The sequence below is a fragment of the Meles meles genome, chromosome 2 (assembly GCF_922984935.1).
Source record: "Meles meles chromosome 2, mMelMel3.1 paternal haplotype, whole genome shotgun sequence".
Classification (NCBI taxonomy): domain Eukaryota; kingdom Metazoa; phylum Chordata; class Mammalia; order Carnivora; family Mustelidae; genus Meles; species Meles meles.
This window is the reverse complement of record NC_060067.1, coordinates 4451746-4475454: the sequence shown is the minus strand read 5'-3', so window position 1 is coordinate 4475454 and position 23709 is coordinate 4451746. Positions and strand designations below refer to the sequence as shown.

Genomic DNA, 23709 nt, shown 5'->3' with positions numbered 1-23709 from the left:
CTGAAGGGGATTAGGTCTAATTCCTGAGGAATGGATGTACAAATTAATCCCAATGTTGTTCAGTAGAAAACTTAACTGCTGACACAGGTGAAAGGAGAGAGAGAGAGAGAAATTAAACTGTGTGTGAGCAGCAACTCTTGGAGTCTTCCTCCCTTGAGCAAGGCACATCACAGGAGTTGAGCACATTTGTGTTGGATGGGTAGAAAGTAGGTATCTGGAGGGATGCAACAGCTTGAGTGAGACTAGTTCTGGGTTCCTGCATTAGGACCCATCTCTTGCATCAGATGAGAAGCCTTCAGGCCACCTCTGCTGATGTTGGGGTGGCCTGTCGGGGACTAAGCGTGGGAGCTGTCGGCTCCACTCTCGTTTCTCACGTTCTGCATCACTTCCTCCAAAGTTTCATCCTCGGCCTGGCAGTGAGGAGATTTACTGCCCCCCCCCCCCAGGCTTATGCTGAGGTGCTGAAGAGAAAATAGATTCAGGACTGATGTGGAAACATGCTCTGTTGGGGAGCGGGGGAGGCGAAAGAAATCAAGAAGATTAAAAGGTAATAAAGAGGGCTTGCTGAACAGGCTTTCATTAATTGTGTAATCCACCAAACCCGTGCCCACTAGAGATACGATTTTAAAGCATTTCGGCATCTAATAAGGGCTAAAATGTAGGCAGGGAAAAGCTTATCGGTGGGTTTCTCTCCACTGCCAGTCTTTCAGGCCAAGCTTCTTTTTCATTAATTAAGGCATCTCTGGAAATCATGCCTCCTTTTCCACTTTGGCAATAAATCTGATGATCTTTGTGACCTCATTTGTTGTTGTTTGAGCAGTTACTTTCTGCCACTGGGTAATACTTTGATGTGAAAATCCCCCAAGTATCATGCTATGAACTGGATGGAAAATTCTGTTGCTAAGTCTGCTCTGGCTGTTTGAACTTGGTAAGGCTTGTGTGTGACTAGCAACCATGTTGTGCTTTCCCTCAATTTTCTTAAAACTTGTCCTCCCAGTGGTTGTCTGGCATGGATGCCTCTTGATAATAAGGATGCTTATGACAGTTAGAAGTATGGCACCAGGGCGCCTGGGTGGCTTAGTGGTTTAAGCTGCTGCCTTTGGCTCAGGTCATGATCTCAGGGTCCTGGGATCGAGTCCCACATTGGGCTCTCTGCTCGGCGGGGAGCCTGCTTCCCTCTCACTCTCTCTGCCTGCCTCTCTGCCTACTTGTGATCTCTCTCTGTCAAATAAATAAATAAATCTTTAAAAAAAAAAAAGAAGTATGGCACCAAAGTGTTAATTTTTTGAATAAGAGTCTCTCTCATAAATAAATAAATCCTTACCACATGTCAGGGTTTGACCTTTTTTTTTTTTTTTTAAGGTTTTAATCTATTGATTTGAGAGAGAGAGAACAAGCAGGGTGAGGGTCAGAGAGACAAGCAGACTCCCTGCTGAGTAGGGAGCTAGACATGGGACTTGATCCGGGACATGATGGTAGGACTTAATCCTGGGACTCTGGGCAGATGCCTAACAACTGAGCCACCCAGGATTTCTTTTATGGACTTACTTAGCTTGTTCACTTTGGCATCTTATAAGATGTGTTGCTCAGAGTATACATTCGAAAAATGGTTCTTGATTACTAAATTTTGCTTATGAAGTAGTTGAAATCTACATGGAGAGAAGGTTGTATATTCTTGACCTGAAGGAACAGAGCTTCTGAGGAGTGTACACCCACTGACAAACACAAAAACGGTCCAATTATCTTTCCATCCTTTATCCTGGCAAATAGCCTCCAAGTTTCACTTTTTATGTCTACCCTACATGATCCTTCCCTAAAATCCACAGTGTCCTTTAAGGCCGCATTTTAAAAACTATGGTATAAATGAACCTTTGCAAAATAAGGCATTTTTTAACAGAATAAATAAAATCTTAGGACTGTTATTATATCCAATTATAGTCCTTTTCTATTTGATTAAGTTTTGAAATTTTTTAGCTTGAGTAGTTGAACCTGGGTTTAGGGTACACTGTCATTTGAAATCATCATGTATGCCCCAACATTTATTTTAGGGGAGGAAGTTTTCATTTTATTTGTGAGATTTTTCCTCCTAATGATAGAAGCTTAGGCCCTTACTTCTGGTGTACAACATTAATATTTTTATTGTTTGTAACACAATATATAATGGCCAGACTTTATTGCCAACATTTCCCTATGCCCATTGTTCTATGAAATGAATTAGAAGAACTATTTAATTTAAAGCACTCTTTTGATTATGCCCCCATAGCCCCTATTTGGGCTTTCATTGCTTTCTAATGTGGTACCCTGAAGGACATATAAAACATCACTAGGCAGGAGATTATTCAGCTCATGTTATGGCTAATTTCTTGAGCTTACAGGGATATATGCACCATTGTACAGAAGAAGAAAAAAAAACTACAAGGATATAAAGAAATGGCAAAATGTCAGAATCATTGGGGAAATGCGTTAAAATTTGTTTGGCTTTTCTGGACACTTTAACTATAGAAAAGATGATATATAGGCTTCTATTCATCTCTTCCTGAATCTTCCCTGGGCTCTCTCCCAGAGCAACTGATAAAACCATCTTCATCGTAATGAGTGGGAAGAATTATACTTCTTTCCCTTAGATAGTTGTCTGTTTCTTCTTAAGTATTATAAACAAATAATTTGGAAACAGAAGTTATAAATGTAAATATTCTGAAAGACCTGTCTGGTGGGGTTTAGGAGAACCACTCTGGATCCATTACTATTTCTTTCCTGATCTCTGCTTCTCCTGCTTTAGCATGACTCCACATCCCCTGGGAATCCTGTTCAAATACAAGTGGAAACGCATCAGCGTACAAAGCTGTACGGCAAAGTAAACAGTCAGTGAAATGAAAAGGCAGCCTACCAAATGGGAGAAAATATTTGAAACCATATATCTGATAAAGGATTAATATCTAGCCTATATGAGGAACTCAGACAACTCAATAGCAAAATCATCATCTTTATCATCCAATTAAAATGTGACCTTAGGACCTGCACAGACCTTTCTCAAAAGAAGACATAAAATGGCCAACAGGTACATGAAAATATGTCCAGTATCACTCATCATCAGGGAAATGCAAATCAAAACCACAATGAGTTATCACCTCATACCTGTTAGAATGGCTGTTATCAAAAAGACAAAAGATAACAAGTGTTGGTGAAGGTACTGGGAACAGGGAACCTGTATACACTCTTGGTGGGAATGTAAAATGGTGCAGCCATTATGGAAAACAGTATGGAGGATCCTCAGAAAACTAAAAACAGAGCTGTCATGTGATCCAGCAACCTCACTTCCAGGTATATAGCTAAAAGAAATGAAATCTGTGTCTCAAAGAGATATATGTACTCACATGTTTATTGTAACATTAGTCACAATAGGCAAGGTATGAAAAGAGCATAAGTGTCTCTTGATGGATAAAAGGATAAAGAGAGGGGCACCTGGTTGGCTCAGTTGGTTGAGCGCCAGTTCTTGATTTCGGCTCAGGCCATGATCTTGGGGTCCTGGGATCAAGCCCCACATCGGGCTTTACACCCAATGGGGGGGTCTGCCTCAGGGTTCTCTCTCTCCCTCACCCTCTGCTCCTCCCCACCCCCACTCGCCTGCTTTCTCTCTCTAAAATAAATAAATAAATATTTTTAAAAAATGGATAAAGAAAATGTGATCTATGTATCTAATGGAATATTATTCAGCCTTAAAAAAGGAAATCCTGTCATTTGTGACAGCAGAGATGAGCTTGAAGAACATTATGCTAAGTAAAATAAGCCAGACAGAAAAAAGACAAATTCTGCATGATCTCATTTATATTTGGAATCTTAAAAAGCCCAGCTCATAAAAGCAGAGCAGAATGGTGGTTGCCAGGGGCTGAGGTAGGAGAAATGGGGAGATGTTAGTCAAAGGATATAGACGTTCAGTTACCAGGGATGAATAAGTTCTGGAGATACAATGTATAGCATGGTGGCTATACTTGATACTGTATCATATACCTGAAATTTGCTGAGTGGGTTGACCTTAAATGTTTTTACCACATACACACATGAAAGTGTAGCTATGTGAGTGATAGATTTCCTCATTAGCTTGAATTTCACAATGTATATGTATTTTAAAACATCATATTGTGCACCTTACCTATGTACTTTTATTTGTCAAATATACTTTGGTAAAGTTGGTGAAAAAAATAAAATGCAGATTCTAATTTAGGATCTGGGGTGGGGTCTCAGATTCTTAAATGTAATAAGCTTCCAGATGTTGCCTAACACTTCCAGATGTTTGTTCTAACACTGACATAAAAGGAGTACTGTCTCCTAAAGATTTACAGTCACACAGGAATTAGAGAATTGTATTGGTAAAGTGTGGCCAAGATAGAAATGTAGTGGGAGGGACATCTGGGGACATGCATTCAGGTCACAGTACTTACTTGCTTGGAATATGAAAAACCACGTTGCCTTATCGGTCCTAGAATACGGGTGCTGGCATATGACTGATTTCTGTAACCATGATCAGACTTGACAAGGCAGCTGCTATTAGAGAGATTTCTGGCAATTAAGATGCCTGGGTCTGAGTGTATTATCTTATATGAAACTCTGCTGGAGTTAATTGGGACTTTCCCCCCAGAATTCGGGAGGGGGGGTAAGTATAGAGGAAAATTCTTGGCACATTTTGATGTTTTTATAACTAATATGCTATATCAACTGTGAAGGGAGAAAATTCTAGGGAGTTTGCCCCTGAGCACTGATCATAATAGAAGGTGCTTTTGCTGCTGTTCTCCTGGGCACTGTTTGACTCGGTTCCCTGGTGACTGTGGTGAAAATGGCCAGAACCACCTCTTGTGGGGAGCAAATGCTCTCATACCAAGTGATTGCAAAGGCCTATTTGTTGTCTTCTGCCCTGAATATGCCCCTCGCGGGAGTGGTATTGCTCTGTTCTGGTGTTTCAAATATTGGCATATTTGAAAGAAATAACAATAATTTATAAAAACATCCCCATTGAAATGCCCTATTTTAGAACCCCAGATTTACTGATTTTTAAAGTACGAAAACAGACTGAAAGCTGAACACAGACAGACTCACTAACCTCCTTCCATGGAAAAGGTCAGTCATGAGGCTTTGGAAGAGGCGCACACCTTGCTAATCGAGAATGGCAGCACTTTCTGATAGTAGCTTTAGCAGCTAAAATGGTTGCCTTCTCGGGAGAGTGAATGGGGTGATTTCTTCCAGTCAGCTCTTCCCAGCTGTTGTTTCTAAGGCTTCACTTTCAGTCGTCAAGGCCTGTCAGTTTGGCCTCTAGTGTTTCTGGAAACTGGTTCTAACTCTCTGTTCCCACGGCAATGACTTTGATCTTCTCTCACCTGAGCCATTACAAGAATTTGTTAGATGGTTTCTACAGCCCCAGACACACGTCGGTTCTAGCCCCTTCCACCTCCTGCTGACGGAGACCTGATAAACCCCAGACTGTTCATCCCCCGTCCTTCCCTGAAGATGCGTGTTGACTTTACTGGGCTTACAAGATAAATGGAGACCTTTAGTGCATCCTCTACCCTCCACCAGCCAACTTCAGGAGAGCGTCCCTTCTTATTCACCCCTCTCCTGGCCCCATAAATTCTTCTTGCCCAGACACAGTGCATTGTCTCATGTCTTTGCTCTCTTGGACCCTCTGCACAGAGTCCATTTCAGCACTTCTCTCTTAGAAGGGCCATGATTTGGTCATTCAAGAGTTAAATGATATTTCCATAGGAAAGCCTTCCTAAGCATTTCTCCCTCAAAGAGGAAACCCCATTTTTCCTTTATTCTCCCACAGCACCCTGCTCCAGCCTCTTCCAGAGTATCATTTGTGATATGCCCTGATTAGTTGTCTGTGGCGGGATGACTAGACTGTAGGTTCTGAAACCGACATCTTGTTTAGGCATTCTCATATATCTTGGGCCTCTGGCAAGAGAGCCGGCCTCTGATAGGTGTTTAGTGTATAGTACTTGACTATGAGTGGGTGGGGAGAGTGGAGGGACAGCGAGAGGGATGAATGAAAGAAAGAAATGGATGAATGAAAAAAGTTGTTTGCTTATGATAGAGTAAAGGAAAAAAATAGGGTATGTACATATATACATACACATACATGTGTCTACACACAATATACATGTGTAATCCGTAGTGTGACTCTGGAGCTGTGAATATCTCTTCTTAGATGATGGCTTGCAACAAAAGTACCTGATAACTTGTGTTTTTAAGGGCTGATATGTGTATATATACACATATCAGCCCTTAAAATATATATACACACATATATATACACAAAGAAATATATATTTATAAAATATATATTTATATTTTTTATTTTATATTTATTTATATATAATATAAATATTTATATATTATATTATATTATATTATATATTTTATATTTATTTTATAAAATATTTATATTTATATATATTTTATAAAATATATATATTTATGAAAATACATATTATATATAAATATATTTATAAATTTGTATATATGATTTGTAAATAGAATTTGTATATAATAATGTATATCATATACATTATATATATTTTGTGTATGTGTATATATATGTACACATACACACAAACATATATATATATATGTTTGTTTTGGCTTGGGCTTAACTCTGTACTCTTCCCTTATTCTAGAATGATGCAGGTCTTCGGCTTGTGGCTAATTCAATGGTGTGGGTTCCAGAAGGCGGGATGCTGCAGATTACCAACAGAATCTTACAGGCGGAAGCTCCAGGTGCCAGTGCCTCAGAAATCATCTACAAAATTACCCAGGACCACCCACAATTTGGTAACTTTTCTTTTCCTTTGTTGTGATCTCATCATTGTATCCAGCAATCTTGGACTTGCTGTGGTATGACGCCATGCAGCGAGGTTGTGATTCCAATGATACTGATACCTCACCAATCTCATTTAAACACAGAATCATCAAAATAACTGTGATACTGTACACATATTCTGGATCAGGTGATATGCTAAGTAATGTAGACCTGTTAGCATATATGAAATCCAAAATTTAAATTTTCTGTTAGGATACATGAAATCCAAAATTTAAGTTTTAAAATAGATTCATTTTACAGAGAAAGTAGCTTGCTAATACATAGTTCATTTTAGCATATATAGCTAATAATGTCAGTTTAATTTTGAAGCTCGGGCTCTCACACTCCACCTTATGTCCCCTCCAGAACATCGCCAGAGTTCTTGTTGAGACTTAAAAAAAAAAAGCTTTACATAAAAACATTTTTAAAGATCTTTGTTGTTACTTCCACTCCTAGCAAGAGAGTAGAGAATGATAACTTGAAAATTTTTCCCTTGTCATCATCTAGAAAAGCTGGATAAAAGATGGTAAGAATTATAGGGCACTCATGGCTGACCTTTCAAAAATAGAGAGAACTCTTCAGGCAGCAGGGGAGGAGCTTAAAGCCAGTCTGGGCATGAGCTGATAGAACAGCTTCCCTGAGAGGGCTTGTATGTGTCCCAGTAACCCAAGGACTCAAGATGTGATGCTCATGCAGAAATAGAAAAGTTAAGATCTTCCATAAAACTGGGACTATGGAAACACTTTCATTTCAAGGGACAGAGTAGAAAACAAGAAGGACACCAGCCCAGAGAGATGGCAAAGAAACCTACGTGTGTTTCCTAGGGCTTGGAGTAGAGCAAAAAAGTTCTAAGAAAGAACTTTAGGCCTATTTCTCCCGCAGATCTAGGGTGAAGTTATACTCGCCCATGGTCTGAGAAACCCAAAGCTGAGACATTCATTTGAATATTAATCTCAGGCCAGTGATAACTCTTGGGTCCCTTGCAGAAACTGGTAGAAACTGTTGTGGAATGTCTACCCTCAAAGCCAAATTTCAGGATTCTCACAGCCCAAACCATGGAAGATTAGCTCAGAATTCAAAATTACAGAACAAATGAGGAAACAATCCATAGTATCATAAGAAAAATGAACAAAATGACTAAAATTCCAAGGATTTCGAACAAAGGAGTAATCATAAAAACTATAAAACAAGCATATTAAAATGATTTAAAGACACAAAAGAAGGAATTGAAACTGTAAGGCAATAACCAAGTACCATAAAAATAAAAGAATAGGCAGGTATGGTTTTTAAAAGAATTAAATAGATCACCTGAAAATGAAAATTATATTTTTCAAAATGAAAAATATTTATTCATCACAAATAAAACCTTTCTTGGCATGTTAAATAGCACAGGAATAATAATCTGTTTTTCTCTGGTTACCAGATTTTAAAAATTACATATTTTCTCTAGTGAGGGGGAAAAAGTTACTTTTGTGCAATTTAAAAGTAATTCCAATGGGGCACCTGGGTGGCTCAGCCTGCCAAGCAACCGACTCTTGATTACAACTCAGGCCGTGTGTTCAGGGTCCTGAAATGGAGCCCCACATCAGGCTCTGCACCATGAATGTGGAGCCTGCTTAAGATTCTCCCTCTCCCTCTGTCCTTCCCATTACCCTCCCACCCCCCACTCACACACACTCTCTCTCTCTCTCAAAAAAAAAAAAAAAAAAGACTTAGGGCACCTGGGTGGCTCAGTGGGGTAAGCCTCTGCCTTCGGCTCAGGTCATGATCTCAGGGTCCTGGGATTGAGCCCCACATCAGGCTCTCTGCTCAGTGGGGAGCCTGCTTCCTCCTCTCTCTCTGCCTGCCTCTCTGCCTCCTTGTCATCTCTGTCAAATAAATAAATTAAGTCTTTAAAAAAAAAGACGTAAAAATAAAAATAATTCCAATGTAACAAAGACATTGAAAAGCATAATCTAATTAGGAATTAATATAATTACATAATAGTTGGTCTAGCTGGCGTGTCTTTTATTATAGTTGTGTAACTTTGAGGAAGGCAAGTGGACTCCTTTGAGCCTCAGTTTTCTTTGAAAGGTTAGGCTAGATAATTTTTTTTAACTTTTTATTTTAAAATAACTTTAGATTTACTGAAAAGTTGCAAAAATAGTACAAAGAGCCCTTGAATACCTTTACTCTGGCTTCCCTCCATGGTAGCGTCTTACAGAACAATGGAGCAATGATCAGAACCAGGAGGCCAAGTGGATACAAGGCTACTAATTGGTGCGCGACCTTATTCAACTTTGCGTTCTTTTATCCACTGATTTTTAGCTCGATAATGTTTAAGTCCTTTTCAGCTCTAAAAGTCGTTGACTCGTTTGATGTATTAAATTCTCTACCTTTATCTTGATCATTAAAAGCCAAAAAATTTAATTTCCTAGAGACAGCCCAATATTCCAATATTCTGTTTAACTCTTAAAAAGAACAGTGCTGAATTAAATTGTGTTTGAAGCCATTTCGACTTGATAATGCCATGTAGGCTTGCCTGAGACCCTATCCTACTATAAGTCTCTTAATTAACTTCTTCCTATGAACATAATCCTCCTTCTGTGTGTCCAGAGCCCCCTATTAGTAATAATCGAATCAATATTACCCTTAAGAAGTACTCAGGAGTGAAGAAGGCGGTGGGAATTGGAAGCCCAGTGCACACCAGTCTGCTCACATCCGTCTGTCGCGGTGGTGTGACTCTGTGGACCCCTTCCCCCCTGCCACCCCACCTACCATGCACTCCCTCCTGACCTTAGAATGTCCTGGCTGGGCTTTAGATGTTTTGTGAAGACCTGAGCGTGGAACTGAACCAAACGTAAGTTGCTTGTGGTAAATGCTTGATGGACCCAAGTTCCACCGCTTGCAGACTCATCGCTGCTCTCAAATATAAGTGCGGACAAGTTGATTAGTACTTGTACCTTTAGCTACTTCACAAGTTTGAAAATATTTTTAATGAGATGGTTTTCATGAAGTTACTTAAGTATCATTGGAGGGAAAACCTGACTTCACCCAACCCATTGCCACCTCCAAATTATTTAGCATCGAGTCAGAAAGCTTGAATACAAATTGTGTCAATCCCAAAATAATTCACGGAGGTTCCGGTGAGATTCTCATTCGTAATGCCTATCGAATTTCCCCTCAGAATTCTTGACTAAACCGGAGACGTCACTACTAAGGAAATCCCAAGTGGAGATTATCATTCCTTTTCTTTAAACCCAGACTGTTTTGTAAGCCTGGATTTCCATGTGTTTAAAAGGTCAGCTGCCTTGTCATCATTTTATTATTTGTCATAATAAAAGCAGAGGTGGGGTACAACACAAAAGCTCTCACCTTGCTGCGGTGAACCCACAAAATACTGATACTGCTCCATCTCCTCATGGGCTTAGCACAAAGGCACCTGGGATTCAGCAGACCCAGTGCTGAGCTCCCGCCCCCCTCCCCGTCCTGCTCATGCATCCGCAGGGCATTGCTGCCCTTCCTGCCCGCAGGGGACTCCCGGGTCCTTCCCCATCTCGCACCTTCACAACCACAAGTGTCCAGTTCAGTTGCTTCCACTTGTTTAGTGACTCTCCTGTCCGTTTCTTTCTTTGCAAACTTACTGCCGTTCACCCGGATTTTGCACTTGTCTCACAATTGATCCCACTGTCTACATAAATGTTAATTACTATGATTGCCATTTTTATAAAATAAAACTCAGCCTCTTTAACGGGTCGGTCATAGGCTCCCTGTATTCTGATCATGTATGTTTGTGTTCTAAGTCAGTTCTTGCCATTCACCCACTGAAATCTCACAGGGGCTCCTGGTTGCTTGTGGGGAATGATCTTACGGGGAGGAACTAAGCCTTGCTTATCTTTGACTCCCCATTCCTGAAGGGGAATACACCTAACATGTATTCAGTCACTATTATCTGGGTTGAAATTTATGGGATTAGTCAATATCCTCTGGTTCTTGTTCATCTGCATAACATCGCAGTTTTTTTTTAAATCTGGAAAAACAGGTTTATTTCATTAGGTCTGCTTAGTTTTCCTATTATAAAGAAGAATAGCTAGGAAATTAGCATTTGAGTATTTTCTATTTTTCTATTCTCTACATTTTCATTGTAGAGGTCTACTTTCAAATATTTTGCAGTTGTACTCACATTCCTAAACAAACACGTATATTATGAACAGAGGTCGAACCAGAGAGAGATGGCTAACGGAATTTGTGACTTAGGTATAAATGAGAAACAATACTAAAAGGAAACTAGAGTGAGTTGATTCTACACATGATTTTATAAAGAAGACTAATGATGGCTTTTTCCTAACTTCAGTACTTCATCACCATCCGGGATATTATGCTGATTTTGAATTTGAATTTAGTGCCTATAAATATTAGAAGGAATATTTCCTTCAAGTTAGGAAATTGCTCTAGTGTAATTGCAGGGTGTTTTCAGTTGTCTAATGTGTGTAGTACACTTTGTGTACTAAGATCTGGGTGTCCTGCTGGAGAACCTCTCCCTTTCCCTCCCTCTGGTCCTCTTACCATCTGAGTGGTGCAGAGGGCTTCTCTCAGATTTATTATTAGGTGGATTTTCATGAGAACGTGGCTTCTGTTTTCAGCGGTTCATCCACTCTCCTGTTTGGTCTACACTTGAGGGCATACTGTCCAGGTGAAATTTTCATTGTTTCCATAACGCCTTCATATTTGCAATCTCACTCTAAGAAAAACAGTAGCTTCTGGTCAAGAGCAACCGTTAGAACCAGATCGGTGGGATTGTTGTTTAGATTTAGGTTTCCTTGCTTCCGTCCCAGTGAGGTCTACGGAATGATGGAGGAGAAAACAAGATGAGTTCTTGGAGGGTAGATGCAGGACTGTGAACACAAAATAACCATGACTGGAAACAGAGTTTCATGACCCGGAGTATGAACTTCGGATTCGAATCTCAACGCCTTCACATACCATTTGTGAACCTGAAGAAGTTACTGAACTTCTCTGAGCCTAAAGACCTGTCTTTAAATGCAGATAATCATAGCATCTTCAGAAGGATCAAATCAGGAGCGCCTGGGGGGCTCCGTCATTAAGCGGCTGCCTTCAGCTTGGGTCATGATCCTAGGATCGAGCCCCGCATCAGGCTCCCTGCTCAGCAGGAAGCCTGCTTCTCCCCCTCTCACTCCCCCTGCTTGTGTTTCCTCTCTCCCTGTCTCTCTCTCTGTCAAATAAGTAAATAAAATCTTAAAAAAAAAAGAAAGATCAAATAATATGATAAGGATGACCAACATCCTTTTTAATGCGCATGAACAATTCTCATTTTACCAAGAGGAACAGAGGCTTATAAAACCCATGTAGCGCTCACACGGCCAGACATGGAGCTGGCTTTGAACCATGGCGTAGCGCGCTTCCCACAGTCCCCACTCTAGGCATCCCGGGGCCAGCTAACAGCATTCTCATTGTACAGAATTCTCCCAAGAATAACTCTTTCTGAATTTTTTCAAATTTCCCATTGCGTTTACACTAAAAACATGTGGGATAGAACGCATTTCCTGCTACACAGAATGTTACAGGTACAAATGAATCCATCCAGGGCCCCGTATTTGAAGGTTTGCAGTCTTCACGATTTTATGTGACCTAATTGATACAGTTGGTAACTTCATACCTGCAGCGCCCTTGAAATACTTTTAGGGTGTTTTAGCTGAGAGACTGGGAATTCTGTGTCTGGAGGTGAATTTGATGATGCCTGTTGTATTCTTTGTTAACATACTTTCCTTCGCCTTAGATTAAAAATAAAGGAGTACCTAATTTCTGTTAGGAAGAAAGGAAGAAAGGAAGGAAGGAAGAAAGATAAATAGATAGTAGCCAAGGAGATGAGAGCTCTGACTGACTTCTGCATTTCCCAGAGATCCTCACTAACTCTGTGGCTTTCCCAGGAGAGGTGGTCCTGCTGGTTGATATGCCTGCGGACAGCCCCGCGGAGGAAGGGCAGCACCTGCCTGATGGGCGGACGGCAACTCCCACCAGCACCTTCACCCAGCAAGACATCAACGAAGGCATCGTGTGGTACAGGCACTCGGGAGTCCCAGCCCAGAGTGACTCCTTCCTCTTCCAGGTATCCTCTGCGGCTGACTGACATCTTTTCTGATGTCTGGATGGTCTCATGAAAACCCTCGCTCTTATTTTAAGCAATTTGGGTCATTTTTCTCTGTTGCCTGGAAATTACATTTGGGGGAAGAATAAATGTAATTAATAGCATTGAGAAGTTTTCTAATCTCCCAATTCAGTCTTATAAGATCTCTACAAGCAGAGTCATCCCATGGCAGGGAGTTTATAATAGATAATGGCCAAAGTGTCTAGCAAAAAGATTTTTTTTTCCAAATATTAGAGTGCCCTATGGAGGAAAAAAAATATTTCTTTTTTCAAATGTTTTGGGAACATTTACCATCTTATGATAAGATCAGAAGCTTAGGAGCCAAACCAGTGGGTCCATATTTCAACTTTGCCGTGCACTGGCTGTACAACTTTGGGAAAATTACTTTGGCGAAATCCTTGTGTTCATTTTTCTCATCTGTAAAATAGAGCTACTATGAGGATTTAATGAATCAATATGTATGGAACATGTAGAATGCTGCCTGTCACTAGGCGTTGGTGTGTTACTGCCATTTCTAAAGCTTGAGCAAATACCAGTGCCATAGACTGAATGTCTGTGTCCTGAGATGTGTATGTTGCAATCCTACCCCCTCCCCGTGCAGTGGTATATGGACATGAGACCCTTGATAGCTGGGGAGGATTAGATGAGGCCATGAGGGCTGCGCTCTCATGAATGAGATTAATACACTTACGGGAGTCACAAGAGGGCTCGCTGTCCCCCGCTCCCCTCTCCCTGCTTCCCTGCTCCCTGCCGTGGAGATGCAATGAGAAGTCAGTGGTCTGCAACCCAGAAAAGAGCCCTCACCAGACCCTAACCATGCCGGCACCCTGCTCCAGACTTCTGGTCTCCAGAACTGCAAGAAATAAGTTTCCTTTGTTCATGAGCCACTCAGTTTATGTATTTTTGTTATAGTAGCCTGAGCAGACTATGACAAACAGACCATACAGAGGCCGTTCATAAATTAAAGGACAAGAAATTATACTGAGCGCATTCTCTGGCACTTATCAAACATAATTAGAAATTAATAATAGGCCAAACCAAAAAGGCAAACCATTTAGAATTTTTTAAAGTCTCCTAAATAATGACTCGTTCTAAAAGGACATCAAGACGGCAAACTATTTAGAAATATTGATGAGGAGGAAATAACTCTTCAAAACTTAAATGATGTGGACAAAATAATACTCAAGAAAATTGATGGCTTTAAGCTCTTATTATTGAGCAGAAAAACATGAAAATAAATGGACTAAGTGAAGCTACAAAACCACAAGAGAAACCTAAGGAAAGCAAAAGGGAGGAACTCATAAAGATAAGCGGAGGAATTGATTCAGTATAAAATGGGAGAATTGATAATGAGCACAAGAAGTACAAAGGAACGAGGAACTTTGAATGAGAAACAGCATCAAAATGTAGACGCCGAGAAGAATTTGGGAAAATGTCAGAGAAAATATAAAGCAGCTCTCACGGTGGCTGATCAGCCAACACGGGGCAGGGACCCTCTGATCTGAGGCTTTTCCTTTGTCCACCAACCCAGCTGGGGATGAGCTGCCACGGTCAGCGGCCCACCTCGTTAAAATTACCACCCATTCTGTTCCTGAGGCCTGGTGTGTACGTCTTCCTTGCCTGACTCGTTTGTGTAGTACAAAAGAGGTGCTTTTCCAGGGAGCAGATGAACTAAACTTGGAAAGCGTTAAATGAGATGATACTGAGCATACTGAACGTCCCGTGGGTGAGCAAGCCTCACGTGCCCTCTGCCAAGTTAGCTTTCTCATTTTTAGCAGCCGGGGAACTGCCCGGTCCTCAGAGAATGAGTCAGAATGGAGGCAAAGACCTCAATTATAAGAAGGCACCTCAGCAAACTAGAATCCTCAGATCTGCCTTTGCCTGTATCGGCATCAGGACGGAGGACGTTCTCCACATGGAGCACCTCCCTGGGAAGGAGTCTCCGTACCTGCTCAAAATGATACTGGTTTGCCTTTGCGACTTGGTTACTAAATGGGTAATTATAGAAAAGCAAAAGTGACTGTCTTTTTTAAAAACAGATGCACTAGAGTTTGAGACACGGCAGCTGAACATTCTCATTTAGAAAGTCGTTCCGTTTGGAGAGTCTTCACACATTTTCCTCAAGATGTGTTTAGAACGCTGACCTGAAATCTTCTTCACAATCTGTGGGATTTTCTTTATCTCATCCTCAGTAGTGACAGTGTATCATCCTTTGGAAGTCGATTTTTAAAAAATAACCAAAGAGGGCGCCCTGGTGGCTCAGTGGGTTAAGCTTCTGCCCTCGGCTCAGGTCATGATCTCAGGATCCTGGGATCGAGCCCCACATGGGGTTCTCTGCTCAGCAGGGAGCCTGCTTCCTCCTCTCTCTCTGCCTCCCTCTCTGCCTACTTGTGATCTCTTTCTCTGTATCAAATAAATAAATAAATAAGAAATCTTAAAAAAAAATAACCAAAGTGCCAAAAGTCAGCCAGAGTCCTCTCTGGTAAGAAGAGCAGTAATTATTTTTCGTTAAAACAGGGAGCAATTATGCAGCAACAAGCTCGGTTTCCTCCGGTGATTTGTGAACTCTCTGAAGGCATTCCAGAAAGTACATCTTGAGCACTGACAGCATCTTTTTTTTTTTTAAATGAGGAAGCTCACATTCATACCCAACAGCCCCTCCAACAATTTTTTTTTAAGATTTTATTTATTTGACAGACAGAGATCACAAGTAGACAGAGGCAGGCAGAGAGAGAGAGGAGGAAGCAGGCTCCCCGTGAAGCAGAGAGCCTGATGTGGGGCTCGATCCCAGGACTCCGGGACCATGACCTGAGCTGAAGGTCAGAAGGCTGTAACCCACTGAGGCTTTAACCCACTGAGCCACCCAGGTGCCCCCTGACAGCATCTTTATTGCAAATGTGAAACACTCTCTGAGATCATGTTCTCCTGGATGTGGAAGTTTCGGTGTGATTTTAAAGTCTCATTGTTTTATAGGCTTGCCTCATCTTTTGGTTTGAAATGACACAGACGCTGTAGCTGTGTGCTGAAATAAATGGTGCAACTTCTCTCCTTCATCATTTTAGTGTCCCAGAAGGATTTTAAACTAAAAAAGATGCTGTTCTAATGATTATCCTCTTTCTTCCCTTTTCTTTTCTTTTTTTAAAGCAGAAAATGCAATACAATGAGTTGTATGGATTTAATTCTGTTTTAATGCTGATGTGCTCTTGTGAGCCATCAATGCACCCCATCTGTTACTTTGCATGGAAAACTTGGGATTTATGGCACGCAGTGGCATTAAAAAATAGAGTATGGCACAGTGAGAAGAAAGCATGTACATTTGCATCATTTGGGGCATAGGAGGGAACTCTAGCTTTGGTAAATTCAGATCATGTTGAAACAGCCTTGGGGGTTTCAGTATGAAAAGACCAACGTTTATTTCACACCAGTATGTTTACTAAGGAAGCTAGAAGTGATTTCTTTGCTTGGTAGTATGTCCGCATTTCACTACCTACACGGCGTTCCATTCTTTTTCTTCAAAAAATAGAGCATATTTTCCCCTTTCCTAAGGTTCTAAAGCTTCCAAATTGAGCCATCTTGGTCAGTGGGAAGATCATGACCCTGCTGACCTGGTTGGATACTGACCCTTATTGACCATGACTTAGACACCTTGCTCAATGTCTTTGGCCTTCAGTTTCCTCATCTTTAAAATAGGAGATAATAGCTACTTGGTAAATAGATAAGTAAGTAGATAAGTAAGATAACTTTTGACAAGTAGGTAGCAGGGAGCTGAGCCTGTGATCGATGTTAGGGAATTATAGCTATTGTTACTGAATTCTTCATAACGACAGACAGACCGTAAGATGTCTTCTTGAAAACGTGTAGATATTCCAAAGCTTGATCTCCAGGCATCTGGTGGGATGCAGATAGAGAAGACAGTTTTTCTGTTGGGCGTAACTTGAGAAGACACAGGGAAAGGACTGCCATTCCCGCTTTCTCCTCGGAACTGAGAGAGCACCGCCCCTCTCCTGTGGAATTATTGCACCTACCTATGCCCGCTCCGGCCTCAGCGGGTCTTGTAACAAGCCCGTGATGGAGCAGACAAAGGAGAGACGGAGGGCTCAAGGGGGCAGCTCAGAAGCACGGAGGGAGGAAAGAGCTACGGCATAGGCAAAGCATCATTTTTTAGCATTTTGAAGCAAAAAGAGGTTGATTTGGTGGCTCTTCTAATTGTAAATGTTATTAATCTCGCTGTTACAGTGATGAGGCTGAGATTTGTCATTTACAGTCTAGGTGTACGTATCTGTGCTGGATAAAGTTTAAAGAACTTGAAAAACCACATATAAATCATGTGTCATATATGCTTATCATGCGATGCGTAGCTATCAAAAATCACGTTTTCACGGTTGTTTAAGGAAATCACAAAACGTCACAGCATTACGTTTGGTAAAAATGCGGACCACGTAATTGTATCTAAAGTTTCACTTGTGCTTAGAAAAGAGACTAAACCAAAATGCATCAATATGTTAATAACGTCGATTTTTACCTAGTGAAATTCTAGCTTTTTTAGTTTTTATTTGTATTTCTCAGCATTTTTAGAACTGCCTAAAAGGATTACATTTTTTTATAATCAGTAAAACATTAGCATGGAAATGAAGAGCAGAATGAAAATTATAGTGCAAAAACGCACAGAATTCCGAGACAGATGCATGCAAGGGGGAAGCAAACGCGCGAACAGGCTGCGCCGAGCCGAGGCCGAGAGGCTCATCAGGGGCACGTTTCCTTCCAGGTGTCCAGTGCCACGGATGCCCACCCACGTCTGGAGAGCCGCACGTTCAACGTCGCGATCTTACCGCAGACGCCCGGGGCGCCGAACCTCTCTCGGGGAGCGTCTCTCCACATGACGGTGAGTTGGGTGGAAGGGCTCGCGGTTTCCGCCTGGAGGAGGCACGCTGCTGGGGTTTCGTAGAGCACCCCGCTTTCGGGTCTGGTGAACGCGTGACTCAGAACGTGGGCCCTGGGGCCACTAATAACCAGCCTCGAGAACACATTTCCTGTTGACCTGAAAAAGAAATTCGAAATTCCAGAGTGTAGGGAAGGTGACGTGGAATCCACCGCAACCTCCCGTCCACCACTTCTGTCCTCTTTAGAGCATCCCAGAGGTCACCGGGCCTCTGGGAGGGCTGGGAGGGAGTTTGGAGCTTGTGTCTGCTCCACCAGAAGCACGTGGGTGTCATCGTTCGGTCCCCTCTGGCTCCACCTCGCTGGAGAAACGGTCGCTCTCTGTTTTAGAAGCCCTATGAGGAGCGTTTGGTTTTGTGTTCCTATTATGAAACGTCCCTGGAGAGAGGGATGCCTTTGCCGAATCCAAAGAAATAAGTACCAGTTACCCAAAGGGAAGTTTGAGGCGCAGGTCGGAAGGAACGGAGAGGTGACGGTGACGGTGACGGTGACGGGCTCCCTGAGACGTAAGAGCAACACATGCAGAGACTCGGGGGGAAGGACAACGGGGTGGGCGGGAAGGCCACCAACAGGTCAGTGGGGGGCAGAGGAGGAGGAGGGAGGATGTGGAGCCTGGTGAGCTCGATCGCGGAAGGCCTTGTGCGCTGTGTAGGAAGGAGTGTGGGCGCGTGGAAGGGTTTGAAGCAAGGTGACAGCTAAATCGGTACATGAGGCTTAGTTCAGACAATTAGCAGCTGCACCGTAACCCCGTATCTAGGGAGTATGGAAAGCCAGAACCCCTGTTCTAGACAGAGCCCCAAGCATACAAGACCTCGTAAATTAATCATAAAGGATTCACATTTTAGTTAGCGCCCACATAATTACCCTCCAAAGTAGTGCCTCAGCCCTGAGCCACAACAAAGAGAGCAGCCATGGTTTTAGAAATTACGGGTCTGGGGCATGACAGAGACATAAAGGGGGAAGCAGAAAGTTTTTAATGAATAGCCGGTATCGGCATTTCCACCATAAACCATAATTTAAAGAAATCATAATTCAGCAGCGCTATAAAGTCTATAATTCATCATTCGGACGGGAGGAACTTGGATCAGAATTCTCTGTAAAGCGTAAAGAAAAACATGCGTACACATTTCTTGCCAAATGCTAATGCAGTGTTATTTTGGGTTTAGAGGGGAAATGGGCCAGGAGCCCATGACCGTGGCGCCATTCCCGCCATGTAGCTGTGGACCTCTAGAAGCTTCTCACGCTGCTTAACCTTTAGGGCCTCAGGTTGCATGTTTGCAAACTGCCTCTGTCTTGTCTAATTTGGGATATCACAAAGGTGAGTTTGCTGTAAAATGTGATTAGCCCACGCTTTTGTTCCTTAAAATCTACACAGTTTGTATTTCTTTTGACATTGATTGGGGCCATTACTATCGGATATACTTGAAATCTGTGACAAAAACACATTTTCTATGTAGTGATTTGGATGCACCTAAGCACACTTGTTTTGCACATATTTGGTAAATACATCATGAATGTATACCCATATCTGTGTTTAAGGACAGGAGTCCCCCTCTCCAGTCATTCAGTCATCCCAATAAACACTTTTGACTCCCTAATTTATCCCAAGTGCCGTGAAATGTATTGGAGATTCAATGACGATAAAACACAGTCTCTCTTCTCAAGCAACTTAGAGTCTAAAACAAGCAAACAAGTAAGCAATGATGACCAGGACATGATGAATGCTGTGATATGGTACGCAAGCAGAGTCACACTATGGAAGCAAGTTAGGGAGACACCTAGTCCAGTGGAGCGTGGGGGAGGTCGTGGAAGGCTTTCTTTTGGAAGTGAGCTGAGCTGGTTGAAGTGTAAATTAGCTGTAGAGTGTGGACTCAAATTTTAGCCTCCTTAGGATCCCCTGTGGGGTTGGTTAGATCAAGATTGCTGGAGCACGCCCCGGGTTTTCTAATTTAGTAGATCTGGTCTAGGGCTGAGAATGTGCATTTCTAAAGAGTTTCCAAGCTGTGCTTCTGCTCTGCTCACCACACTTGAAACCCCATTTATCTAGACTGCAGATAGAGCAAAATTCATGCCAGGCAGACGAGCAGCAGGTGAAAAAAGTGAGAGACACAGGAGAACATGACATGTTTGAGGAATTGCAGAGAGTTCAGTTGGCCAGAGCATAAATCCCCAGATGAAAAAGAAGTAAGAAATGAGAGTCAGATCATAGAGGACCTTACAGATGAGATGAAGAGTTTCCATTTTGTCCTGAAAGGATGTTTTTGGGCAAGTAGGATGCTGAAAGATTCGTAGCAGAGAGGAGCGCGATCAGATTTTCAGTTTAGGAAGATCGTTCAGGCTGTCGTGTAAAGAGCACCCCCCGTGGGGTCCAGACAGAGCACGAGGAGGCCAAGGCGTAGGCCGTTACAGGCATCTAGAACATAATTGGTAGCACGTACCGCGTGCGGTGGCAATAGGGATTGAGGGGGGTCAGTGAGATCTCAGAGGCGATGGCACACCGTGTATACTGCAGCGGGATGCCTATGCTGAGAGGCAGAAGCATCTGAAATGTCCTTCAGGAGATAAATAGATAAGAAATTATGTTAGATACAACAACAGGATATTATCCCCTCTTTAAGAAGAAGGAAATCCTGCTGTGCTACAGAATGTATGAACCTTGAGGACATTACGTGAGGGAAATAAGCCAGTCAGCAAAGGACAAATACTGCTTGATTCCACTTACGGGAGCTACCGAACGTAGTGACACTTTCAGAAACACAAAGTGGAAAGGCAGTGGCCCCTGCAGGGGTGGGGGGTAGAGGTGGGGAGAGGGAAATGGGGAGCTGATTTTCTTCAGTGGGTACGGAGTTTCAGTTCTAAAAGATGAAGACGTTCTAGACGTGTGTTCCACAACGATGCGTATACAGCGAACACCACTGTCCTGTGCCCTTAAAAGTGGTTAAAATGGCGTAAAAAACATAGGGAGAGATTGAAAGGGATCTAGAGCCGCAGAGGTCAACTGTGTAGAAGTGGGTAAAACGGCCGGTTTCTGATATGGAAGGACGCCCTCCACTGAGGTCAGGAATGTACGCGACTTCCGGGAAGGGGGAGCCCTGGAGGCCATGTCGAGTTCAGTGGGAGGTGCTTACAGAAGGTGTGCCCGGTAAGGGCTGTGTGGTGCAAAAACAATGAACACTGTTATGCTGAAAATAAATAAAAAAAAAAAAAAAAAAGAAGAACAGTAGATACTCTGCGGGAGAGAAACCCCTGAGAATCACTGATGGCATGTGGTGGTTTAATGCTCCGGCCTGAGATTGCCCAGGAAGATTGCGTAGAGAAAAAGCAGCATAAAAAAATAGCTGCCTTGGGGCGCCTGGGTGGCTCAGTGGGTTAAGCCGCTGCCTTCGGCTCAGGTCATGATCTCGGGGTCCTGGGATCAAGTCCCACATAGGGCTCTCTGCTCAGAAGGGAGCCTGCTTCCCTCTCTCTCTCTCTCTGCCTGCCTCTCTATCTACTTGTGATCTGTCTCTGTCAAATAAATGTTTAAAAAAAAAAAAAAATAGCTGCCTAAATAGAAATTTGTTCTGTGGCCTTTCTATAATGCTCTTCATCAAATTCGGTCCTTTAAATGGTACCATACCATTTTGTTTTATAGCGTTCCATCAGAATTATGTGCCTACATACATGTATAAGATGTGTATAGTCTGAATAATATTATAAGATATATATATGTGTGTGTGTGTGTGTGTGCGTGTAATCTGAGATGTATACATTTAGGATAGATATATCAAATTTGGGCAAGGAGATCTGTAAACATGCATGTTTACCAATAAATAGCATAGCATAGTGTGAGATTCAGCAAATAAGTTAATAGCTTTACATCAACTCGGTTTTCCAAGTAACCATCCACTGTTTGACTTAGAAGATCCTTAAGGACAAAATCTTTAATTAATCTTCGTATCTTCCTCCGCATCTAACTCAATGCCTCATGTAGAAGTACTTGCTTAGTGAATATCTGTTGACTAAATGAATCATTTTCAGAGCTGCTTTCACATAGCTAATAATTCCCTTCACTATCTCACCTTCAGATTCAAATAAATTAATCATATGGGTATACACATACACACACATACTTTGAATATCGTATTTCCAATTCTCTTCTTAAAGGGGAAAGAAATTCTCTTATCTCTTAATGCGAAGCATATTTGTTACGTCCTTTTTCAGATAGTCGTGGTACTCAGAGGTGGGTTGCCCACGGTCACCACTCGAGAGGAAGGCCTTGCAGAAGCCCTCCTAGTTCCACTTGTCTCCGGAGTGATCACTGTAGCAAGAGTTCTCTTTTTTTTTTTCCATTTTATTTATTTTTTCAGCGTAACAGTATTCATTGTTTTTGCACAACACCCAGTGCTCCATGCAAAACGTGCCCTCCCTATTACCCACCACCTGTTCCCCCAACCTCCCACCCCTGACCCTTCAAAACCCTCAGGTTGTTTTTCAGAGTCCATAGTCTCTTATGGTTCACCTCCCCTTCCAATTTTTTTTTTTTTAATAAACATATAATGTATTTTTATCCCCAGGGGTACAGGTCTGTGAATCGCCAGGTTTACACACTTCACAGCACTCACGATAGCATATACCATCCCCAATGTCCATAGCCCCCTCCCCCTCTCCCAATCCCACCTCCCCCCCAGCAACCCCCAGTTTGTTTTGTGAGATTAAGAGTCATTTATGGTTTGTCTCCCTCCCAATCCCATCTTGTTTCATTTATTCTTCTCCTATCCCCCTACCCCCCCCCCATGTTGCTTCTCCATGTCCTCATATCAGGGAGATCATATGATAGTTGTCTTTCTCCAATTGACTTATTTCACTAAGCATAATACGCCATCAAAAGAAATGAAATCTTGCCATTTGCGACGACGTGGATGGAAGAGTTCTCTTAAAACCACTCTTCCTGGGGTTAGCAGGGGTTCGGTTGGAACAGCTGATCTCTTTGTCCTATAGACTCAAGTCTGGGCATGCCGTATTGGGTTTATGGCTGCAGACTTATGGGTCCATGTTTTTTCCTGAGACCTTTTCAAACACTAATAAAATTATCTGCAGTTTCTGGAAATGTTTCTTTGTCCTTGGAATTCCTACTGTGCTTTATCTGAGCCTTTCACAGTACTTAGCAGTTTCTACGTTGGAGTTATTTACCAACTCCCCTTACCAAAACCCAGAAATCCTTGAGGAAAAAGTCTGCATCTGATTCATCGTGCATCTCCCATAGCTCTTTGCTTGGTACCTGCCCAGCGTAGGTTCTGACGAAATATTCACTACGTGAGTAGGGGAGTGAATTAATTTTGTTGTCCTAACCAAACTGTGTGAGAAGATGATTGATTTCTTGTAGAACCCCCTTTTACTCGTCTCACCTTCTTATTTTGCATGGGTATTTAATCTCTGAGGCCAGCCATGAGCTTTGCTGCTTTGCTAATATGACGGCCAACAGGTGAAAGTGGTTTTTCTTTTAATGGCAGCTGAAATAATAATGTTGTTTATAAATCCTGACCTGGGACCCCGAAGATTTAAAATCACACACTCCCTTTGCTAAGGCTTACATGTCGAAGTGTTTGCCTCTCTTTAGGCAACATTGAAAGATGATGGAAAATATTTTTTTAATTAAGTTACTTTAAAAGTATTCTCATTATTTTACTTCTTAGCTTAATCTCATAATGATATTTTTCATTCACTCAACAAATTTTTGTTGAGCTCTTTCATGTGCTAGGTGCTTGGGATCTATCCACAAACAAACGAAAATCCA

General features: G+C 42.0%; 1 protein-coding gene across 2 annotated transcripts in view; it reads left to right on the top strand.

Annotated features, from left to right (window-relative positions):
• Positions 1–23709, top strand: part of FRAS1 (Fraser extracellular matrix complex subunit 1) — a 406500-nt gene that overhangs the window by 269422 nt on the left and 113369 nt on the right. For both annotated transcript variants that reach the window (XM_045993253.1, XM_045993244.1), the window contains 3 exons: positions 6669–6822; positions 12778–12956; positions 17761–17877. In XM_045993253.1, coding sequence (XP_045849209.1) covers positions 6669–6822; positions 12778–12956; positions 17761–17877 — 450 coding nt within the window. The remainder of the gene's footprint in view (positions 1–6668; positions 6823–12777; positions 12957–17760; positions 17878–23709) is intronic.